The sequence below is a fragment of the Ovis canadensis genome, chromosome 10 (assembly GCF_042477335.2).
Source record: "Ovis canadensis isolate MfBH-ARS-UI-01 breed Bighorn chromosome 10, ARS-UI_OviCan_v2, whole genome shotgun sequence".
In the NCBI taxonomy this organism is placed as follows: Eukaryota; Metazoa; Chordata; class Mammalia; order Artiodactyla; family Bovidae; genus Ovis; species Ovis canadensis.
This window is the reverse complement of record NC_091254.1, coordinates 30,791,985-30,815,977: the sequence shown is the minus strand read 5'-3', so window position 1 is coordinate 30,815,977 and position 23,993 is coordinate 30,791,985. Positions and strand designations below refer to the sequence as shown.

Genomic DNA, 23,993 nt, shown 5'->3' with positions numbered 1-23,993 from the left:
TCTGTACACATGAAACTACTCCCCCTCTCCCCCTTCCTCAGGACCTGGTACCCTCTGTTCTACTTTCTGCCTCCATGAATTTGCCTATTCTAGCTTCTACATGTAAATGAAATCATACGAATTTGGGGTTTTGTGGATTAAAAAAAAAAGTGGGTATCTTTCAGGCAGACAGACGGGAGGAAAAGAAAGGGAGACAAGCCAAATGCCGCTTTCCTTGGCTCTTTCACTTCCTGGCGCGTGTCCTGGCTTCGCTCCCACACAGGATGGTCCCTCCTTCCCTGCACGTCTGCGTGGCGACGGTGCCCATGAGGCTCCTCCTTGCAGCCCCTTCTGCCGTCCATCTCAGCTCGTTTCGTTTCCTTCCTGTTCTGTAAGAGGCTGATTTCCCCTTGGCCGGCTCTGTCAGATGAGCTCAAAGGCAGGGTTGCCTTTCTCCTGCTGGCACAAATCCCTTCTTGTGCAGCCTGGCTGGGTTGGGGCGGGCGGCTGCCAGGCTTCTAGTCTCTTCCGAGGGTGCCCTGGCCACAAAGGAACTTTGTGTGTCACCACCGGGCCCTGGCGGGAGCCCAGCCGGCTGAAGCGGTGAGTCGTTCCTGGTACTCGCTTTCACTGCCCTCGAGACCTGGGGCCTGGGGGGCACTGCGACCGGGAAGAAGACCTTCTCCAGGAAAAATAAAATCTGCCTCTGTTTCTCCTGCGTGGTTCTTGGTTTGTAATTACCTGTGACTTTCATAGGATGAGGCAGTCGAATCCTGGACTCAGATGTTAGTACACACCCTATACCCTTTTCCTTCTTGATTTAATTTAACCCAAGAATCCTGGAGTGGGTTGCCATTCCCTTTTCCAGGGGATCTTCCCAACTCAGGGACTGAACCTAGGTCTCCTTCATTGCAGCCAGATTCTTTACCACCTGAGCCACCAGGGAAGCCCATATACCTCTCTGCTGCTGCTAAGTCGCTTCAGTCGTGTCCGACTCTGTGCGACCCCATAGACGGCAGCCCGCCAGGCTCCTCCATCCCTGGGATTCTCCAGGCAAGGACACTGGAGTGGGTTGCCATTTCCTTCAATGCATGAAAGTGAAAAGTGAAAGTGAAGTCGCTCAGTCGTATCCGACTCTTAGTGACCCCATGGACTGCAGCCTACCAGGCTCCTCTGTCCATGGGATTTTCCAGGCAAGAGTACTGGAGTGGGGTGCCATTGCCTTCTCTGATATACCTCTCTACCTGTTAGTAAAGATGATTTAAAAGTGGCTTCAGAGGGAACTGACAAAACCATACCATCTTGGTCTAAAATCTCCTAGTCTCCCTACAAGAACACTGTCCTTACCTGGGACTCAGTTTGTTTATTTGTTTTTTGCTTTGTTTTTTTGACTAATAGACTCTCTGATTTACTTTGCATGACATTGGCCTCCTTCATTTCATTCTTCTTCTGTGTCTTGCTAGTGACTGGGTGGCAACTGGATACACAGTTTCATGTTAGATACCTGCCTTCAAAGCCTGACTCTGCTACTTCCTAGCTGTGTGACCTTGGGCAAGTAACTTAGCTTAGCCACAGATCCCTCCTCTGAGAAAAGGGAACAAATGATTTGTTATTCTCAAGGACGTTGTTAGGATTGCTGAAAATAATTAGGAAAAGTATCTGCTGCATACCAGACTCAGATGTTGGTACGCACCCCATACCCTTTTCCTTCTTGATTTAATGTAAACTGTTCCCAGACGGCATTCAGTGGACTTGAGTTCCTGGGACAGAACATCAAGCATCCCGAGTTCTTTTAGGTCAGGCCAATCTAGGATCGGCAAAAGTGCAGTGTGTGCTAAGACGCTTCGGTCGTGCAGGAGTCTTCCTAACCCTATGAACTGTGGCCCGCCAGCCTCCTCTGTCCATGGGATTCGCCAGGCAGGAATACTGGAGTGGGTTGGCATCGCCTCCTCCAGGGGATCTTCCCAACGCAAGGATCCAACCGGGTCTCTTATATGTCTTATATTGGCAGGCGGGAAGCGGGTAATTGATAGCATGCACTCATTTGGCTCGTGATCCTGATTCTCACTTAGGGCTTCATCCGAGAACCCACGTCTACGCGGCGCTGCCCCTTAACTACTCCATGCCAGGCTGCACCTAGGAGGGGGGTGTTCCGAAGAGACACCAGGCAAATAAAGCCCCAAATACCTGCGACGTGGTTACACAACCTGGAACTGACAAAGGGCAAAGCCAAAGAACCTAAAAGGAGTGCGATGTGGGTTTGGTTTTACCGAGCAGAAAGGCCTCTTCTAAGCAAGCCAGGACTGGCTCACCTGTGTGTTGTTACCGGGCAGGTAACTGGGAGATTCTTTCCCCAAGAGACGCTGGGGGCGCTGCTGGAGCGCGCTGAAGCTCCCCGGGGGGGTGGCGTGGGACGTGATGCATTCGGCCGTAGGAACTGTCAGGGCTTGGGTTTCTATTTGTGAAAACTTTCTGTATTGGTTGGTTGCTTCTCCCCAGCCTCCCCCGCGATGCGCTGTGCTCCCCGCGGCACAGCTGTGATGGGACTCTAAACCCTGGCTGCCAGCGGACAAGGACGATTAGGTTGGACGGATGCTGACCGTGGCGTCCTCCGGGTGGGGTTCCGCGGGGTGCAGCCCGCTGAGGTCAGAGAGACGTGGCTCGCGCTCCGGGTAAGTTGCAGGTCCCCGCCAGGCCCACAGCTTGCAGCGCAGACTTGAAATCAAATTACTAAGATCATCATTTCAGGCAATTGTACTGGTGCTAGAGACCACCCGTCTGGGACTCGGGTTGGGCGTGGACGTCCGCCAGATCTGTGATGATCTCGTTTCCACCCCGGAAAGCGCGGTTCCATCCGAGTCCCCCGGCTAGGGGTAGGGAGGGGTTTCCGGAGGCAACGGAGAGCGGGGGAGTGCATAGCTGCTCCGGCGGACCCCAGCCCGCGCCACCCGGGGCCCGGGGTCGGGAGGAGAGCAGGGGCCCGCGTTCTTTCCAGCTCGCCTCCGCGTCTCCTCCCAGCGAGCAGCAGGCCGGGAAGCGGCGCTCCGCTCCGCTGGGGGCGTTTCTCCGATTTGCTGCGGGAGCCCGGGATATTTTTGGCTGGCGCGGGGAGATGTGGGCGAGGGGCGGTGTCAGGGCGCCGCTTCCCCCTCGTCGCCCCCTCTCTCGGTCGCTGGGGGGCGCAGTGACCTCGCCACGCCGCTCGGAGCCGGGCCCATAGAGGAGCCGACGCGCGGAGCCCAGCTGGCTTTTCCACCGCTGAGGTGAGCGGAACCGGGCCGGGGATGCAAGGGCCGCGGGAGGCGGGGGAGGGCGAGGACGGGGGTGGGAGGGGTGCCAGAGAGGCCTGCGCAGAGCGGAGAGTGCGCGGGATGGGGACCCCAAGATAGGTCAGGGCAGTGCTGAGTCCCCCCGACCCCGGGAGATCTTTGCGGAGTTGACCTGCAAAGGGATGGGGTGCGGGGTGGTGGGCGACCCTGTGCTCGGCTTGGGTCCGGAGGGGCGCAGGAGCCGGACCGCCAGGCACCGAGGGCGCAGAGCGACTCTTCCGTGAGCGCAGAGCCTGAAGCGGTCCCGGACGCCGAGTGGCTTATCTCGGTTCCACAAAAGCGCGTACCCACATGGCGAGGGCCCCCCAGAGGACCACCTCCCCAACACGCCCCAACAAACTACTGGCACAGCCACTTTCTGCGCCTTAACCGAAGTAGGTGAGAGCCCGAAAGCGGCACACCGGGCTTCTCTTCGGCCGAGCGCCAGGTGTGGGATCCACCTGCTGAGATTGCGGCGGGGACGCGCCAGCTGCGTTTCACCCTCACCCCGCCCGCCGGGTGACCGCGCGGGAGGTTTGCTACCGATCTCCTGCGGAGTTGATGCTGTCAGCTTGGGGAATGTAGAGAACCTTCCGAAGAGGGGTCATTTAGACTCAGTGGGAATGAAGACCCAAAGGAAAGGGGATGATCAAGCGCTGCCCTGTGTTACTACAGTGCAATTTGAAAGGATCTTTAAATAGGCTTGCAGGCGAAAGTGCAAAGGACTGGGGTTCAGCCTATTTGGGTGTTTTGGACCCTGTCCTGAAGTCGAATAATAGCAGGGGGATCTCGACAAGTCAGGAAACCTCGTTGAACTTCAGTTTGCTCCCGTGAGACGTGGGAGGATCGGAGGTGCTCCACCTCCCTGGGTGGTTTGGAAGATAACGGTGGGAGGGTGGTGTTTTGAAAAGCATCACCTGTGGTTTCTACAAATTTAGCATTGCAGACCACACCTCCTTCCTGGCCCCTAACCGAAGCTTTCTTGTAGCGATGATAAGGACTTTCTCAGCAGCGCGGGAGTTTTCCTGGTTACCTGCCGGGGTGAGATGTGTCGATTTCTCAATCTCTTGTTGCAATTCCTCTTCACGGCACAGAGCCAGTTACTCTGCCCAACAGAGTGTGACGTCAGGGCATGGGAACTTTGCTTGGTTCATCAACTCCTTTAGGACGTGTACAAAGTGGGGGCGGTGCTCGGAGAGTTGAGGAAAGTTGAAAGTCGTTGTGGCGGCTGAGTGAGGGGGACTTGGAGGTTTTTAAAAATTTTTATTTATTTATGGCTTTGCGCGGGTCTTCTTGTATGCAAGCTTTCTTTAATTGCAGCGAGTCGGGGCTACTCTTTGCTTATTTTAGCTGCGTTTGGGGGCTTCTCATTGCAGTGACTTGTCTTGTTGCAGGACACGGGGCTCTAGAGCACAGACTCAGTAGCTGTGGCCCGCTGGACTTAGTTGCCACGTGGCATGTGGGATCTTCCCCCATCAGGGATCCAGCCAGCCTCTCTCATTGGCAGGGAGATTCTTTACCACTGAGCCACCAGAGAAACCCCTGAGGGGTTAGAGTTGATTGGGTATGGTCCCTGGGAGATCAGTTAGCTCCAAAAACATTTTCTGAAGTTGGAGTTCTTGTTTTCTGACAGGGGAAAATTCTGTCAGAGCCAAGGGTAGACAGCCAAGAATAAGCATTTTAATTCGAACATCTTCAGAGGAAGATAGGGGCTCTGGAAATGTTTCCTACACAAGTCACACACAGCACACGATAATAGCAGGGAGGAATCTGAGCAGTTTCTCTTATTACTAATTTTAGATTCCTATTTCTAATACTGAAAGGAGAGATTTGCAAGGTTGGTTGGTTGCCTTACTGTTAAAATTTAAGCAGTCCTTTTTAGATAAGCATGTCCAGCCTTCCAGAGATTATAAACGTGAGCAATACTAGAGCCCTTCTGTCATATTTTATCTTTTTATGATACCAAATAGGACCTCTGATTGGCTTTTGCATTTTAACTAAAAGGAGTTGAAAGATGACTCATTTAAGAGTTTGGGAAATACAACTGAGACTGTCTTACACAGAACTGTAAATCTTATAAAATAACCCTGATGGTGATAATAAAGCCAACTTTTAGACTGTTGTGTGCCAGACTCAGATATGCATATTACAATCCGTTTAGTTCTCACAACCATCTGTAAAGAAACTGAAGCACAGAGAGGCTGAGTGCCTTGCCCAAAGTCACACAGTGAGCAATGAGGAATTTCTTTTCGATTGGCATAACAATTATATTTGATTGGTACTTTTTTTTCTTCTTCTTCTTCTTAGCATCTGCACTGGGTTTTCTCCCAGCCGGGGTGAGAGAGACTGAAGGCTTTGGAGCAGGCATCCAGGATGCTGAACTAGTTGCCAAATTGCTGTGTGGTCTTTATTTTTTTTTTTATTTTTTTTTTGGCTGTGCTGGGTCTTCATTGCTGCTCCCCGGGATGGCTCTTTGATGCGGCGCGTAGGTTCTCGTTGTGGTGGCTTCTTTTGTTGCCGGAGCATGGGCTCTAGGGCTCACCGGCTTTCCTAGTTGTGGCCCTTGGGCTCAATAGTTGCGGCTCAATAGTTGCGGCCTACCTAGTTGCTTCGGGGCTTGTGGCATCTTCCCAGATCAGGGGTCGAACTGGCAGCACTGGCAGGCGGATTCTATACCACTGAGCCAGCAGGGAAGCCCTGCTGTGTGGTCTTTACTTCCTTTTTCTGATCCTCACTTTTCTCATGCACAAAACCGTGCTAATAATCCTATTTTGAGTGAATGTTTTATTTCTCACTGGAACATGGAGTGTGAACTGGAAAGAAATACTTCTCAGGGTATAAAGGGAAGTTTCAGAGTCCTGTTTTTGTCAGCTGTAACAAATGACTGGCAGATGGCAAATAAGTAAAAACTACACATGGTGTGATTCGCCCAGCAATTATGTTTGAAAATTGTTTTAAAAAAAGTCTTTAGTTTCTTTTCTTAGATCCTTAGCATTACCGTCATTAAAAAGAGATAAATGCAAATTAGACCTCAAACGTTTTCTGGCAGGGAACATTGAATGGCACCTAGGGCCAACTCATGCTTTTCTGTGGTTGATTTCAGGTGATGAAAATTGGAGGGTGGAGGGTTTTGTTTTTTTATCCTTGTATTCTTCTACATTCTTTTATTCCAACAAGCTATAGTGGGTCAGAGAACAACTAAGTCCTGAAAATATATGTAAATTACTCCTGTGTTCTCTCTTTGTTTGGAAATTGAGGATGGCCACTTTAAATCTGGTAGGTGAAGAAACTTGAACTTCTGAATATACTTACTTTTAAGGGCATTTTTTTTTAAGTTTGCTTTTTTTTAAAATGTGGACCATTTTTAAAGTCTTTATTGAATTTGTTACAATATTGTTTCTGTTTTATGTTTTGTTTTTTTGGCCTGGAGGCATGTGGGATTTTAGCTCCCCAACCAGAGATGAACCCACATCTCCTGCACTGGAAGGTGAAGTCTTAACCACTGGGCAACCAGGGAAGTCCCAAGGGTACTTTAAACAATATGGTTCAATTGTCAAATCATTTGAACTGTCTATGACCTATATAAAATCTTTTTCTGGGGCTGCGGTTCTCACTGTTAATTTCGACTCTGGAGATTTGGGCTGGGGGAGGTCACCATGTCAGTGTTACCGATGTTACCGGGCTCCCAGCAGCTGCTCCATGCTTGGTGACTGAGGATCTTCTGGAGAGATGGTTAAGTCCATGAGATTTAAAGGTCTTCCCTTCACCCCTGTGCTGTTGTGGATAAGAGTGTGGACTTGGAGCAAGACTAGCCTGGGTGGGAAACTGGCTCCGTTGACTGTGCCTCAGTTTCTCTTCTGTAAAATAAAGATGGTGTGGTCATATCTACCTCATAGGTTGTTAGGAGGATCAAGAGTGTGTGTGTGTGTTTAGAAAGCTTAGAACCATGTCAGGCATGTAGTAAACACCCTCCAAGAGTTAGTAGTGAATGACTGCTGATGGGTAAGCAATCAGAGGCTGCGTGCTGTGGAACACAGTAGGTCAGTAGATGGGGAGTGTGTACACTTGGAGGGATGCAGCTTTTAAAAGGATGATGGGGAATGTCTCAATCCAAAGGGAAATTTGAATAAGATCAGGATGGGGGTGGGAAGAGGAGGGTAGAAGAGGGTAGGGTGCAGAGGGGTATAGAGGCATAGGTTGTAGAGGTGATAGGTAAGGAGGAAAGACAGGCAACTCGGCTACACAGGAAGACATAGCACATGTTGAAGGTTGGTTGGTTGTTTTTAACTTGGGGATTGTCTTATGGAAAATTTCAAACATTAAGTAGAGAGAACAGTCCATGTGCCCTCCTCCCATCTTCAACAGTGATCAGTGTGGCCCATCGTGTTTCATCCATATCCCTCCCTGGACCTTCCCGCTGTATTATTTTAAAGCACATTCAATAAATTCTGTCAATTCTAAATCCTTCTGTATATGTTTCTGAAAGATAGGCACTTAACCGAACATGACCATGATACCTAACCTCTCTGACTTTGCCGGCCAATAGAATATAAATTGGGCCCAGGAGAAGCTCCCCTGCAGTGCTGGTGTGAAGAGAAGGGTGGGCGCCTGGAACCCTCAGTGCAGACAAGCAGTGCCCCGGAACTCAGCCATCGCGCCGGTGGCCTTGTTGTTACCGGCAATGGGGTTTCTTCCTGCATAGTTCAGTCGTGGCATTCTCACTTCTTCTTGCTCTCTCCCTTCTCCGTACTAACTTTCGGCACATTTATTCCTGCTGCCTTTGTCTAGTCTCTGTTTCCCCTTGTACCTTTCAGTTCCATTGTTCTCAGCCTGACTCTCAGCTCATGCTCCTTTGATGCCTGTAGTCCACAGAATAACAGCATCTCTTTCTAGACCTTTTGGAAGGGAGATGGCCTTGGCCCATTTCATTTTTTCCAACAGCATTACTGAGATGCAGATAGAATTGACATCACATACATTCACCCATTGGAAGTGTACAATCCAGTGGTTTTCCTATCTTCACAGATATGTGACAGCATTCGCATAGTTGATTTGAAAACATTTAGAACCCCAGAAAGGTATTTTTACCTGTCGCCCCTATCTTCCCATCCCCCAAAGGAACTGCTAATGTACTTTCTGTCTCTATGGGTTTGCCTATTCTGGACAATTTCATTCATTCATAAAGAAGAAATATTTTTTGTCAATGTCTTCTTTCACTTAGTAGGGTGTTTTCAGGGTTCACTCATATTGTAGCATGTGTTAGTACTTCCCTTCTTACTGTGGCTGAACAATGTTACACTGTATGGCTGTTTGTCTGTCCAGTTGCTCAGTTGTGTTCAACTCTTTGCGACCCTATGGACTACAGCATGCCAGGCTTCCTTGTCCTTCACCATCTCCCAGAGCTTGGTCAAACTGATGTCCATTGAGTCGGTAATGCCATCCAGCCATCTCATCCTCTGTTGTCCCCTTCTCCTCCTGCCCTCAATCTTTCCGAGCATCAGGGTCTTTTCCACTGAACTGGCTCTTCACATCAGGTGGCCAGAGTAACATCCTTTATTCATTGATCGATGGACATTTGGGTGGTTTCTACTTTTTAACTGTTCTGAGCAATGCTGCCATTAACACTCATGTGTGTATAGAAATAACAAATCACTGTGTTGTGTAATGGGAACTAGCGCAGTGTTGTAGGTCAACTATACTCCAAAGACAAATTTTAAAAGAGGAGATCAGACATTTGGTTGCCAGTGATGACAGTGGAGGGGGCGGGGAGGGAAAACTGGATAAAAGCCGTCGAAGGTACATACTTCCAGCTCTAAGATAAATAAGTACTAGAGTTGTAATGTGTAACAGGATGAATATAACTTACACTGCTGTGTGTTATGTGTGAACGTCATCAAGAGAGTGACTTCTGAGCGTTCTCATCACAAGGAAAACTATTTCTTTCTCTTTCTTTAATTTTGTGACTTTATGAGAGGATGGATGTTCACTAAACTTACTGTGATAATGGCTTCATGATGTATGTAAATCAAATCATTATGCTGTACCCATTAAGCTCAAATATATCTCAATTTAAGAATATTTACATGTAAGTTTTTATGTTAACATATACTTTGGTTTCTCTTGGATATGTAGCCAGGAGTGGGATTGCTTGCCCAAATGGTAACTGTATGTTGAACTTTTGAAAAACTGTCAAACTGTTTTCTAATATGGCTCCCCACCTTATTGAATTGGCCAAAAAGTTCATCTGGATTTTTCCAACCCAATATTTTGTCTAAACAAGATGCTCTAAAGCCATCTTTCAAGTACAGATACCTAGCCTTACTTTGGGTAAATTTTTATATTAATATTTTTCTAAGTCTTAATTAATTATCTAATTATATTCATGTATAAGTCTTTTTTTATTATTGATTTTTGTATGTAAGATTTTGAGTAAAACATTACTTGAGCAGTGGTCCCTAAAGTGGAAGTTATGCACCTTTAGGGTACAAGATGATTCATTGGAAAGCGAGAACAAAATCCTATGCTCTTGGATCTGTTTCAATAATGCTTTATAATTATACAGTGTATTAGAATATCTGTGCATATGTAAGATTTATAAATAAAAGTCTTTACTGGAGATGTAAATGCAAAGATGTTTTTTCAAATAGGAAGTCATATCATAAAATTCTGGGGACAACTGTTCTAAAGGCATGGGATCAAATAAATGCAGCTGTGTGGTTCTTAATCCCATGCTTTGTGACACATCTGATGGGGAAATTCTTAAAATTACTTTGCTAAGGAAATTGAAAACATCCTGCTAATTTCAGCCCACGTGGAACACGTAAATACCAGGGGAAGGAGCTTTGCATCAGGCGTGGTGTCAGATTTTTATTTTTGTTCTGCTTCTGCTGATTGCTAATAGACTTTGGGTGAGACCCTTGATGGGCTGCATTTCAGTTCCCAGACTGCCCTAAGAACACCTGAGATATCATAAATGTTCATTGTGCAGAATGAGAGTGTTAAGTGTGACGTGTGCCGTGACCACAGGGAAAGTCAGTCATTCGTGCATCTTGGGCAACCCTGAAGTCTTCTTAGGCAAATATCTGGAGTTCCTTGACCTCTGCCCTGCCTGGGTCTTCCCCTTCCCACCCCACCCTGCTTTCTGTCCTTCCTCTGTGTTCTTCTGACAAATGACTTCACAAGTAAGGGTCACTGCCAAGGTTAAGCTGCCCAGAGAGGAGTCCGGTGGCGCCACCAGCCACCCCTGCAGGCTGGTACTGCTTCTTCTCCGTGCTGTCCTCTTGAGAATGCAGCGCATGCGCAGTGGAGGTGCAGCTGTCTGCGAATTGCAGTTGACTCGGGTTCCTGGCCCCTGACACGGAAGCCAGGAAGTCTCCTTATTGGGCATCTTGATGATTTCTGGATGAGCTGTGATCGCTGGAGTCTGCAGATGCCTTGGGGGGATATGAGCCTTTGTTTAAAGTCAAAACACGAAGGGAAGTGGATACAGAGAGATGGGAAGAGGTTCTGGGGAACTGTCTTAACCAAAGGGCTCACGTGCTGTGGCTCGAGATCGGTTCAGTCTCTGCTTGCTTCTGTCTCCTACTGGGCATGCTCACTAAGACACCACAAAGCTGCAAGGAATGAATGCGACCTTTGATGCCAACTCCTGTGTGCGATTTCTCTTCTCTAACATCCTCTGTTCTAAGGAAATTGTTGGCAGCCATTTGAGGTCGTGCTCTCCAGTTTCTTCTACTGAGTGATGTCTGTTCTTGGATTCCTTTCTCAGGCAACAGAAATAGCCAACATAACCATGCTTAGGTACTGTTGGTGAGTTTGTTCATTCTTTTATTCATACACACAATGTATTTGTTGGGCACCTACCTATTATGTGCCCCTGTTCTAGATACCAGGGGCAGAGCAGGGATCAAAATAAAAATTACATAGCTGATTCATTCATTGTACAGCAGAAACTAACACAGCATTGTAAAGCAATGCTTCTCCAATTTAAAAAACCCAACAACCTGGGGACTTCCCTAGTGGCGAAGACTGCATTCCCAATACAAGGGAACACGCCCCAACAAAGGTCGAAGATCCTATGTGCTGCCACTAAAACCCTGCGCAGCCAAATAAATAAATAAAAACTGCCCTCAAAGATTTTACATTCTAGTGGGTGTTAGTCATTGAGGTTAAACAAAATGATGATTAGTGGTGAGGAGTAAGGAGAAAAAAAAATAGAGTTGCCAAAGGGAGAGGAGCTATTAGGGAGGGGCAGTTGCCATTATTTATAGGGTAACCAGGGAGGCCTGAGAAGATAACATTTAAGATGAGCCTTTTCTCTGATGCTCCCAGCAGTGTATTCAGGTACTAGTTAGTGCTGAGGCAGAGAAAACCCCAAATCCTAAACCTGACATACTTTGCCTATTCATCGAGTATCTTTAAGATTGTTAGGGGTATTAGCTGCTAAAGTTGTTTATCTACCATCAAAATGCTGGCTGCTTGGGCCTCCCTGGTGGCTCAGATGATAAAGAATCTGCTTGCAGTGCAGAAGACCTGGGTTCCACCCCTGGGTTGGGAAGGTCCCCTGCTGAAGGGAATGGCGACCCACTCCACATTCTTGCCTGGAGAATCCCATGGACAGAGGAACCTGGTGGGCTACAGTCCATGGGGTTGCAGAGAGTCGGACACAACTGAGCAACTAATACTGTGATCTACTGGGCTTTTGTGAGGTCACTCTAGAGGTCATGGTGGCTCACAATGAGTCATCTTCCCCTCTTGCAAAGGTTGCATCTTTGGAGTGGATGTGGTACCCCAGCAGTGGCCCTAGTGATGCAGTCATGCTCCATGGGACCACTGAGTCCAGTGCACAGGGACCTTCCAGAATGATTTAGGGTGGGTGGGGGAAGTCCTGGAGTCTCTTCCCTGTCTAGGGTCTTTGCTGGTGCCCATGTGTTAACTAGTAATCTGGCCTGTGTTTGCTCTCAAAAGGAAAATCCCAGTAGAAATGACAGTAAGCTTTGCAACTAAATTTCTCTTCCTTTAATATGTGGTTGGAGATTGATTTTTATCTTTGCACATAAGCATCTCTGATCCAAAGGAGCTCATTTATGACAGTGGGAAGGACTTGGAGAAGATGCTGGTCATTCCTTAGATTCAGATTATCTGCTGCCAGTCAGTACCTGAGAGGTATCAATGTAGGTGTTTAGTCCCTGTCCCCCCTCTGCCAGTATGTCGGCTACTGGAAGGCAGGAAGCTTATCTTAGTCACCACTCTTACCCTCGTGCTACCAAAACAAAAACAATGCCAGTCATGTAGCATATGGTCAATAAATATCTGTTTAGTTGAATAACAGATTGTAAGCAGTGTGGCAATAAGCAACATAACCAGCAACCATTTCTTGATAGCTCACGAATCATCTCTGCCCCAAAGATCAAGAGATGGAGAGGATATCTTCTCACCAGGAACTGCACTTTGTTTCCAGTCATTGCTGTACCCTCTGTGTCCATGTGCCTCTCAGGGAAACTTCTGCTCCTTAATGAGTGTTCAGCCTGGCTTGCCATCCTTTCCCTGCCCCTCCCCAGCTGTGACCTTAGATATAGCTTGAATTTCTGTGGTTCTATTCCCGCTCTAAAATGTTCTTATTTTATAACCTGGCAGAGCCAAGGTCTGCAGACTCTTTGTGTGAAACAAGAACATCTTTCTAGAAGGAAGTAGTACAAGCACCTGCTTCTGAAAATGACTTTTTATAAGAAAGTCTGTTTTTGCTCAGTGCAGTTGTTGCCATATCTGAGAGGCTCATAAATAACATCATTCTCTTTGAATTATTAACTTTAATCTGTTTATAAAAACACAGGGATCACACTATTACTTACCATATGGTTTCTCAGCTGTAGTCGTCTCTCACACAGAAAACTAAATATGATGTGTAGAAATATGAGAATACAACATGACTTACATAGCTTCATTCTTTGGGAAATAGTAAGATTATCATAGGTCATGGGCTCAGAACTAAAATTAAAAGTAGTAAAAGAAAAGATATAATAGAAAATCAACAAAAAGCAATACGAGGATGTTCATTGCTGTATATTTTATTATAGTAAAAAACTGAAGATAAATTTTCATTAATAGGAATATGACTAAGAAATGATGATACATTTATACCCTAAAAGTGCTAAGATAGTTTTAAAAAAAGGGTGTGTACCCTCAAGACACATTATTGAGAGAAAAAGAAAGTATATTTAGCATATGTCCCATGTGATCACATGTGTATAAAAAAGAAAACATGCCGTGTCTTCTGATCTGACATGTGTGTGTTAATTCATAGACGATCTGGAAGGAATAAAATGGTTGACAGTGTTATTTCTGGGACAGAATTGGGGTTGGTGGGGCTTGGTGTGATGAGAAGGCCTCACTTTTTACTCTAGACTTCTGTGTTTGGGGCATTTTATAAAACCATAGTCATGGTGGGCTTTTTTTTTTTTTGTAATTATAACACTTGAAATTACTGGAGAGGAGAAGATGTGTGACAGAGAGAAATTGGGGCACAGGTGGGATTTGAGCTCGGGAGAAGGAAGATGAAACACTTCAGATAGTGAGAGCTGGCAGTTTATCACCAAATCCTGTGATATTTTGTGACTGGTGATCTGGAGCTTGTGTTCTCAAGAGGGCATATATATATATACATTCAGTCCAGGCCAGTCACTCAGTCGTGTCCGACTCTTTGCGACTCCACGGACTGCAGCACGCCAGGCCTCCCTGTCCATCACCAGCTCCCGGAGTTTACCGAAACTCATGTCCGTTGAGTCGGTGTACACACACACACATATATATATGTCTGTCTGTCTGTCTCCGGCATCAGTCTTCCTTGGTAGCTCAGTGGTAAAGAATCTGTCTGCTGATGCAGGAGACGTGGGTTTGATTCCTGGTCTGGAAAGATCTCCTGGAGAAGGAAATGGCGAGCCACTCCTGTATCCCTGCCTGGGAAATGCTATGGACAGAGGAGCCTGGCGGGCTACAGTCCACGCGGTCACAAAGAGTCGGACACGACTTAGAGACTGAACGTGTCTCCTGCATCACTCCCAACACTGTGACCTAGAATGGCAGACCCCAAATCAAGAAAACCCACAGATTTTTTAGAACGATTTTCACATTGCCTTTTTGGGTCTATTTGTAAGCATTGGGTGAGAAAAATTTCGTATCTTTAGGAAACAGGGGCTCAGTTTCATCTCTGATGAGGAGGTCTGCATGACAGTCGAGCAGGTGTATCAGTCACAGGAGTCTTTTCTCTAGCCTGTAACTCTATGATCACTTTGTTGGATTTGTTCGTTCAGTCTGTAGCTCTTATTGAGCCCCCATCCGCCACTCTGAGACAAGGCCCCTGCTTTCCTGGAGCTTCTAGTCGGGGGTGGAGCGGTGGCCAAGGATGGCAGGAAGCAGCCGGAAGTGAGAGCTGCTGTGCTGAAGATTAAGCAAAGTGGTGTGATAAGGTGTAACCAGGGCGCTGTGTGAAGAGAGGTGGTTAGGAAAGACTTGTTTGAGGAAGTCATTCATAAACCCGGGAGTGTATAAAACAGGAAGGTGTCAGACGTGTGGTCATTTGAGGGGAGAGCGGCCCAAACAGAGGGACGAGAACAGAGAAGGTGAACAAGAGCTTGTGGGAGTCAAGAGCTTGCTTCGTAGCTGGGACTGACAGAGGGTGGACAGGCCAGAGAAGTCTGCTGTCGTGCGTGGGGAACAAGGTAACGATTTTGGATTTTATTCGGGATTTAATGGGAAGCTATGATGGGGTGGGAGTTGCCAACTTTTAAAAAATGCACAATGTGAGAGTTACAAGTTAAGTTTTATTTTATATAATTTTATTTATATTTATATAATTTATAATTATAATTATTAATACAATTATTGATATAATTTGTATTTATATAATTTTATTTATATATTTATTTTTGGCTGTGCTGGGTCTTGGTTGCCGCACAGGCTTTTCTCTAGTTGCGGCCCATGGGCTCAGTAGTTGAGTTCCTGGGCTGTGGAGCACCAGCTCAGTGGTTGTGGCGCACAGGCTTAGTTGCTCCTCAGCAGGTGGGATCTTCCCAGACTAGGGATCGAACTTGTGTCTCCTGCATTGGCAGGCGGATTCTTTACTTCTGAGCCACCAGGGAGGCCTGTCAGTTAAGTTTTATTTGAGGTGAAATGGGGGGTCTCGCCTGGGAGACAGCACCTCAGATAGCTCTGAGAAACTGCTCCAAAGAGGCAGGGGGAAGCTCAGTATATATGTGATTTTAGTGATGGGAGAGTATATGCAATCAAGCACATATTTTCCCAAAAGTTTTCTGCTAGTCTCATGATGCTTTCTGCTAGTCACGAGGAAGAGTCATCACCATGAAGGATTTTAGGGCATTTCTAGATGTGAGGAGATATTCGAGTTGGCTCATAAAATCAGCTCCTGAAAATATCTAACTATCTGAAGACCTATCCTGCCAGTCCTGCTCATCCCCGGAGCACAGGGTGCCTCATTTCTGCTCTCCACCCTGAACCCCTTCAGGGGGTGTTGAACATCAGTAGCTTCAGCGGCACATGTTTAATCCTTGTAGAGGTAGACGGCAAGTGCCAATTTGTAGTTGACAGGGTCAGGTAGGGGATTGATTTGGATTTATAAAAGATATCTCTGAATAACTTGATTATAAGCAGGTGAGAGAAGAATCAGGGAGACCATTGGGAAAATGGTGACTTAGACCAGGTGGTAGCTATAGATGTAAGCCCGTTGTTGTGCTCAGTCACGTCTGACTCTTTGTGACCCCATGGACTGTAACCCGCCAGGCTCCTCTGTCCGTGGGATTTCCTAGGCAAGAATACTGGAGTGGGTTGCCATTTCCTCCTCCAGGGATCTTCCCCACCCAGAGGTCGAACCTAAGTCTCCTGTGTCTCCTGCATCAGCAGGCAGATTCTTTACCTCTGAGCTACCGGGGAAGTTCGGGAATAAGCTTGCTGGTGGGTTAAAGATGGAGAGCTCTGGAAGATAGGGTCATGATGACTCCTAGATTTGAGACTTCAGCAACTCGGGGTGGGTATGTTTCCTGAGACGGGGAAAACCAGGAAGAAGCAGATTGGGGTGCGTTGCGGGGGTACAGAAATCAGTGTTTCTTTGGATATATCAGGTGTGATGCCCCTAGACAAATGTCAAATAAGCAGTAGGATACACTCTTCTGGAGTTCAGGGGAGGTCAGGAATACAGGTCTATGTGGGAGTCACCTGTATACATAAAGATGATGTTTAAAGCCCTGGAACTGTATGAGGACCAGAGCCTTGCTCGTTGAAGTGTACCCATGGACTTCACCCTTCCTTTAGGCTCAGTATCCAAGCAGACACTTTCACTGCTAAACCTTCCCCTTGCCAATCTTGCAGTGACTGTTGAAGGCTGAGCTTTACAATGTGGGGGACAGCAGCAGAGTGTTAGAAGACACACGTGCTGGGCTGTAATTAGTGACGAGAGTGCTTCTCGTCTATGTCGCTTGCTCTCAACATTGTAATCATTGCCTAATTTACTAATGCTAACAATGGAGCTAAAAGCGCGTGGACCGTTTTAAAGACAGCATCTAGATCACAGTGTGTTCTTTAGATATTGTAAGCAAATCATGAATTTTTATTGCTTTTATAATCTAAGTAAGTTTCATAATGTCATCTAAAGTTATACAAAACCAAGTTTTTAGTGCTGTTGGTTGCCCTCAGTTTCACATGCCATGGGTCCACTTTGTTGAAGTACGACCACAAACTAAAGAAAAAGCAGAAACATACATATACTACCATATGTAAAATAGATAGCTAGTGGGAACCTACTATAAAGTGCAGGCAGCTCAGCTCAGTGCTCTGCGATGACCTAGAAGGGTGGGGTGGGGGTTGGGAGAAATAGCCAAGATGGAGGGGATATATGTATCCTTATAGCTGATTGACTTCTTTTGTACAGCATATACAACATTGTAAAGCAATTATACCCCAATAATAATAATTTAAAAAGCTATAAAAACATGTCTTTACTCCTAGGCAGCATTCCCATTTTGGGTTTGACATTTAATTTTGAAATAATGCATGGGATGTTTTACATTTTGCTGTTTTAGTTTTTTATCAGCAGTATCCTTATACGACTTTCAGTTCAGTTGCTCAGTCGTGTCTGACTCTTTGCAACCCATGAATCGCAGCATGCCAGGCCTCCCTGTCCATCACCAACTCCCGGAGTTCACTCAGACTCATGTCCATCAAGTCAGTGATGCCATCCAGCCATCTCATCCTCTGTCGTCCCCTTCTCCTCCTGCCTCCAATCCCTCCCAGCATCAGGGTCTTTTCCAATGAGTCAACTCTTCACATGAGGTGGCCAAAGTACTGGAGTTTCAGCTTTAGTATCAGCCCTTCCAATGAACACCCAGGCCTGATCTCCTTTAGAATGGACTGGTTGGATCTCCTTGCAGTCCAAGGGGACTTTCAAGAGTCTTCTCCAATACCACAGTTCAAAAGCATTAATTTTTCAGCGCTCAGCTTTCTTCACAGTCCAACTCTCATATCCATACATGACCACAGGAAAAACCATAGCTTTGACTAGATGGACCTTTGTTGGCAAAGTAATGTCTCTGCTTTTCACTATGCTATCTAGGTTGGTCATAACTTTCCTTCCAAGGAGTAAGCGTCTTTTAATTTCATGGCTGCAATCACCATCTGCAGTGATTTTGGAGCCCAAACAAATAAAGTCTGGCACTGTTTCCACTGTTTCCCCATCTATTTCCCATGAAGTGATGGGACCAGATACCTTGATCTTCGTTTTCTGAATGTTGAGCTTTAAGCCAACTTTTTCACTCTCCTCTTTCACTTTCATCAAGAGTCTTTTTAGTTCCTCTTCACTTTCTGCCATAAGGGTGGTGTCATCTGCATATCTGAGGTTATTGATATTTCTCCCGGCAATCTTGATTCCAGCTTGTGCTTCTTCATAAAAAGAATTATTTTTTGCTTTGAAACCCCTTTCCTATCTCAGTGTCATATCCCTTACATTTGCTGCTAGTTTTATGGCCAACTTATTTATTAATATTTTACTTTTAAATCTAAGTGGAGTTTACTGTGTTGTATAGGGAAAAGTCCAGACTCTGTTGAAACATGAAGTTTCTTTGCTTCCTCATAAGAATGTGGAGTTAAAAAATATGATTGATGGTGCATGGGGATGACCCAGAGAGATGTTATGGGGAGGGAGGTGGGAGGGGGGTTCATGTTTGGGAACGCATGTAAGAATTAAAGATTTTAAAATTTAAAAAATAAAAAACTAAAATAAAAAAAAATATATGATTGAGCCCTTGTTTATGGTAAATGATTCTCACTCCTTGCAGATAAGCTCTCCAGCCCTCCAGCGGGCCGTGTGGTGAGTTCAAGGTCCAGTCCAACAGCGCAAGGGAATTCACACTAGCCCTGAGCCCTGAAGATGGTGTCACAGTCTTCGGGCCGGCAGGACTCACCTGTGGACCCCTGGGAAGGGGTCAGCGATGACCCAGGCGACACTGACAGCTTGCCCAGCCTCCTGGACACTGAGCACCCCTCCTGCCCATCAGACATCAGGTTCACAAGGCACAGAGCTGCCTGGATTAACCCCCCATGTGCGCAGCAACAGCTGCAGGATGCGTCCCCCCAGGTGCTCCCAGTGGGGAACAGAGAGAGCCACACTGCGTCCAAATCTCCCTTGGGAGCTTCACCCTTGTCTCTTGGGGACTCCGTGGTGGAGACATCACTGTCGAAGGGCACCGCAGACTCCGTGGGCAGCTCCTCTGCCCGGGGCGCAGCTGGCAATGGCAGTGACTCCGCTGTTACCTCGAAGGAAGAACGGGCAGTGCTCCCAAGACGCTGTCCTCACACGTCTCTCATCACCAGCTCCAAGACTGTATCCGGTCTCCCATGTCCTGAGGATGGCAGGGCTTTTTTCAAGCCTTCCCAGCTGATAGCTTCTGCTGATGCAGGTAACTCTAGTTTGGACTTCCACCCTTCCTGTCTGATCTCACACATGCTCTTGCTTGGGGCTGAGGCTGAGTGTTCCTCATGAGGAAAAGGCTACCGGGTTTCCAGGATGCTCACCAGCCAGGGCACCAGCTCAGTTCCTAACGTCTTTAGCCCAGCCACTGGGAGGGTCACAACTGATGGAGTCAAGAATTCCCTTTCTCCTGAGTCTGCAGGAGAACTCAGTCAATAGTCAGTGTCAGCTGTCATCTTAGAGCACCAGAAGTGTTCAGCAGTTAGCCTGATGGTGGAAGGTGGTCCCTAGAGAGTGAGCCCCGCTTCACACCAGTGCTCCTGTGGGAGAGGAACACACCTCACCTGTTAGATTTACCTGGACAGGGTGTGACTAGAAAAATAGTAAGGTTTAAAAACAGGAACCACAGTTCCTCCAAACAGGCCAAAACTTTTTTCCAATTAAAACCAAGTCTCCCATTGCTCTAAGGTCAGGCACATATTTCTAAAATGACAAAATTCTGAAACCCAAGTAATCCATGCCAGATGCCACTCGAGTCAATAAATTAAGCTATTCTTGTTATTATGATTTGTGGCTTGCTTAGTTAATTTTAAATATTAATTATTCTATATTCACACTTAGCATTAAATTGTATTTTTGTTGGAATCCTAGTTCAAATTGTCAAGGAAGTTTTTTATTTCAAAGCAATTTAAAAGCTGCCTGTGTGTGTGTGTACACTCAAGTATATTTATTTCTCATTAGCAGAAACCAGTCCCTCTTCCTTTCCTGAGATATGAGGTTTATTTGTTCTACAAAACTTTCGAAAACTCAAAGATGGTGACAATCTTTAACATACAATTTAAGAATAAGCAGATTCTGGACAATCTTTTCAATGAGCTAACTTGGAGATAAGAACCAAAGTTTGAGCAATATAGCACAGTCTGATGGCATTCGTGCTCAGTAGCTCGGTCTGATTGCAGGCCTTTTTTTTCTTTTTCACTCACCTGCCTGGGCAGTTCTCAGGGAAAAAGTGACTTACAAATTTAGTGGTTGAAAACTGAGAAGTTAGTCTCCTACTTGATTGTCTCATGGGAGGGTGAGAAGTAAAGAGAGAAAATTGAAAGTCTTCTTTCCCACAGACTACCACCACGACAAGTTATAAAGAGAAGATGATCTTTAAGGCCTAGTGAGCTGCTGCTGCTGCTGCTGCTAAATCGCTTCAGTTGTGTCCGACTCTGTGCGACCCCATAGACAGCAGCCCACCAGGCTCCCCCGTCCCTGGGATTCTCCAGGCAAGATCACTGGAGTGGGTTTCCATTGCCTTCTCCAGTGCATGAAAGTGAAAAGTGAAAGTGAAGTCGCTCAGTCGTGTCTGACTCCTAGCCACCCCATGGACTGCAGCCTACCAGGCTCCTCCGTCCATGGGATTTTCCAGGCAAGAGTACTGGAGTGGGGTGCCATTGCCTTCTCCGAGGGTCTAGGGTACGCCTGCCCCAAATAACTTTTTGTGTTCCTGCACAAGCAGTTGTTCTGCAATTTAAAATTATCCTTTCCTGGACTTCTCTGGTGGTTCAGTGGTTACAACTTTCCAGTACAGAGGGAGCAGGTTAAATCCATGCTCAGGAAGCTAAGATCCCACATGCCTCTCATCTTAAAAAAACAAACAACAACAACAAAAAAAACATAAAACAGAAGCAGGATTGTAACAAATTCAATACAGATTTTTAAAACATGGTCCACATCAAAGGACATCTGTAAAGAAAAGTAAATAAAATTATCCTTTGCCCCAGAAAGAAAACAAACACACCAGCCCCTTTTGTCCAAAAACAGTGACCCTAGCAATCTAAGTACCTTTAAAAAACCACTCTGTTTTTTTGGCCATCTGTCTTAAACCTGGCGAGGGGATTCATTACACGGGCTTAAGGAAAAGAAGTCCCGAGTGATCTGGTTCTTTCTTTGGTGTAGGGGCAGCCATGGGCAGAACAGGCGTTTGCCATTATGAGGCATTTTCCTGGAGCGGCTGCATCTCAAATGGCAGTAGCGGGGGGTTTCCTTTCTTAGATTAAATGGGAGGGAAGCACAGCTGAGCCTGTCTGCATTTCCTGAGGCTGTAAGAAACAATTCCTTTTGTTGGCATAGGATCTACACATTTACAGTGCTTCTACATTCCTTAGCTCCTTCAGTTTCCTAATAAAATGATTATCCTAATTCCTAGGATGAGGAAATTTTACTGTAGAGACACAGCTGGTGTGTGGAGAGCTGGAACTGGAAGCCACTGCCTGATTTTTCTCTGCATTTTCCCCTCTATCCTCAGAGTCCCCAAGCCAGGACCTGTAACCAAATGCCGCCAGACTTCTGATTTTAAAGCTGTGTTTTTTTTTTTTGTTTATAGCTGCTTTCTCAGGGCAATGGCAGAACCGAGTGATAATTGCAGCAGGTGCTGTGTGGCCCTCAGGTCCTACATTTACTCCATAATCCTTTCTAGAAAAAGTTTGCCTACCCCAGATGGCTTCTGAAGCTAAGAGGTCCAAAGTTTTCAATGCAACAGTGGAGTTCTTGAACACAAGGCAAGGAAGGGGTTATGTTACTGAGTCCAAACCCACTCTGCCCATCACACAACAGGTCAATTAACTGAGAGATGAGGTGTTGAGGCAAGGACTATGGCTTTATTCAGAAAGCCGGCTGACCCAGAAGATGGTAGACTAATGTCTCAAAATAACCATCTGATCAGGGTCTGGAAGCCAGGTTCTTTTATAGAACAGAGATGGGGGAAGGGAGGATGTAAAGTACAAAAGACCATTAATCTTACAAATATCTCCTGGAATGGCCAGCTTCCAGGAAGGAATGTGTTAATTTTTTCCTTCCTATAGCCATCCACTGGTGGATGGGGGTCCTGAACAAAAGGCATTTTGGTGTAACATTCAGGCAGAGGGGCAGGGTTCCCTGAGGCAGGCCATTCATTATGTATGGACAGTAGCCTTTTAGTGAACCAAAGCAATAGGGCAGCACAGGTTAAAGCCAAAGAAACGGGTCCATCGTGGAGTCAGTTTTCCTGCAATAGTTGGAGGACTCCTGCTTGCCTGTGTGTTTGCCACCCCAAGAGCTTTGAAGCCGTCAAGGCATCTGTAGCACTCGGTTCTGATTCATCAGGTTGGCACAGCAGCGCTTGTGGATGCCACAGAAATGTGTTGCCTTATGTGCTGCAATCAGATATCACATGACAGGCCTCATTTTTGTCTTGGTGGCGTTCATTGCCAGTAACGGAGTGGCTTAATAAGGATGCAGAATGGATGAGTCAGCCGAATATAATCTCTGCAGTTTCTTCTTGTTTCTGACTAGGGGAAGATCATTTTAGAGAAGCGGTGCTGACCTTTTTCAGATAGATTTTGTCACTGTAAACAGGAAGTTTTAGGTCATTTGCAGTGAGTTGGAGGAATGATCCCGTAATTCGTAACGGTCCTGTTTCCAGACTATTCCTTCTCACCTTCCATCCCCTGTAGGTAGTTTCCATGTTTTTCTTCTCTTTCCCCTCTTTCCTCATTGCTCTCCTCCATGCCCGTGGTTCTCCCGTGCCTTCTCTAAGGATTCCTCTCAAGTTATTCCAGTAGCTTCTTGCAGAATTGATGACCCTCTGCCACCTACAAGGCCTTCCATCAGAGGAGTCTTTCTTCTTGTGTCATCCTATTTTATTCTAGAATTGTGCTAATATTTTAAACATTTGAAAGTCACTCCCTAAAATTGTTTTCATAGATAAACTTTGAATTTCTTTTTCTCCATTTTTAATAACTTGCTGTATTGGCAGATGCTGTGCAAGTTGGCGGAAGAACTGTTTCCTCAAATTCCTTCTCACCAGAGGCATTCGTTCTCCCTGTTGATGTAGAAAAGGTGAACATGGCTTCCTTCTTCTTTTTAAAACCACCAAGAGGGTTAACACTTTTAGTATGCCTATTCTGATTTCGGTCTGTAAACTTCACTGGAGGAGGCATGGCAAATAAGTTTCATTTCAACATTTGACTGGTAGGGTCTGCCCTCAACTGGGAAATTTTCCATGATTGATGAGTAATGTCTGCCATTGCAGCACCACCAATCTAGGGTTTAATATCACAGGAAATTCAACTTGCGCCATCTTTTGGTTGCAGTGGGCTAAATCTTCCACCTCTGGAAGATATGGGCTATTCTTGATGTAATGACCTATGATAACACAGTGAAATAAATATATGTCTATGCATTAACTTCACTTAAATATAACTTCTTGATTTTTCAATCTAATACACCCTCAGTGGCGGGGTGAGGGAGGGTGGCGGGGGGAAACCAAGTTGATTATGCTTGTGAGAATTTTAACTGATCATCTTTGCCTCTGCAGGAAAATGCCCACTTTTATGTTGCAGATATGATTATATCAGTCATGGAGAAAATGAAGTATAATATTCTAAGTCAGCAGCACTCAGAGACCTGGAGTACCGAGGAGGCCGGCAGGTCACTCGGCAATGATCAGGCGGACTTGGAAGGGACCTTTTATACCCACGTAAAGCAGGAATCTGGGTCTTCCGCTTCATCTGACAGTGGCTATGAAGGTGAGTGGTGGCGGGGGGGTGCAAAGATGAGGAAGCTTTCTGCTGTATTCTCCCCACACACCTGCCAAACCCTGTCCTTCTGGAGTAACCCGATGATCCCCGCCATTTCTGCCACTTGGCTTGGAATTGGTCATCATGTGCCACTCAGCTGTGCAATCCACCTGCTTTTTCTTAGGCTCC

At 46.2% G+C, this 23,993-nt stretch overlaps 1 protein-coding gene across 5 annotated transcripts in view; it reads left to right on the top strand.

Moving 5' to 3' along the window:
- The first annotated feature begins 2,366 nt into the window (after positions 1-2,366).
- The window catches only part of RUBCNL (rubicon like autophagy enhancer), a 41,464-nt gene continuing 19,837 nt past the window's right edge, over positions 2,367-23,993 (top strand). Inside the window, exons 1-4 of one of the 5 annotated variants that reach the window (XM_069601304.1) lie at positions 2,367-2,651; positions 18,629-19,249; positions 23,042-23,124; positions 23,603-23,813. In XM_069601304.1, the coding sequence (XP_069457405.1) occupies positions 18,721-19,249; positions 23,042-23,124; positions 23,603-23,813 (823 nt within the window). In that variant the 5' untranslated portion in view covers positions 2,367-2,651; positions 18,629-18,720. Of the gene's footprint in view, positions 2,652-2,857; positions 3,243-4,271; positions 4,329-12,688; positions 12,799-14,744; positions 15,005-18,628; positions 19,250-23,041; positions 23,125-23,602; positions 23,814-23,993 lie in introns of those variants that run through there. The other 4 variants (XM_069601303.1, XM_069601305.1, XM_069601306.1 and 1 more) reach the window with 4 other exon arrangements.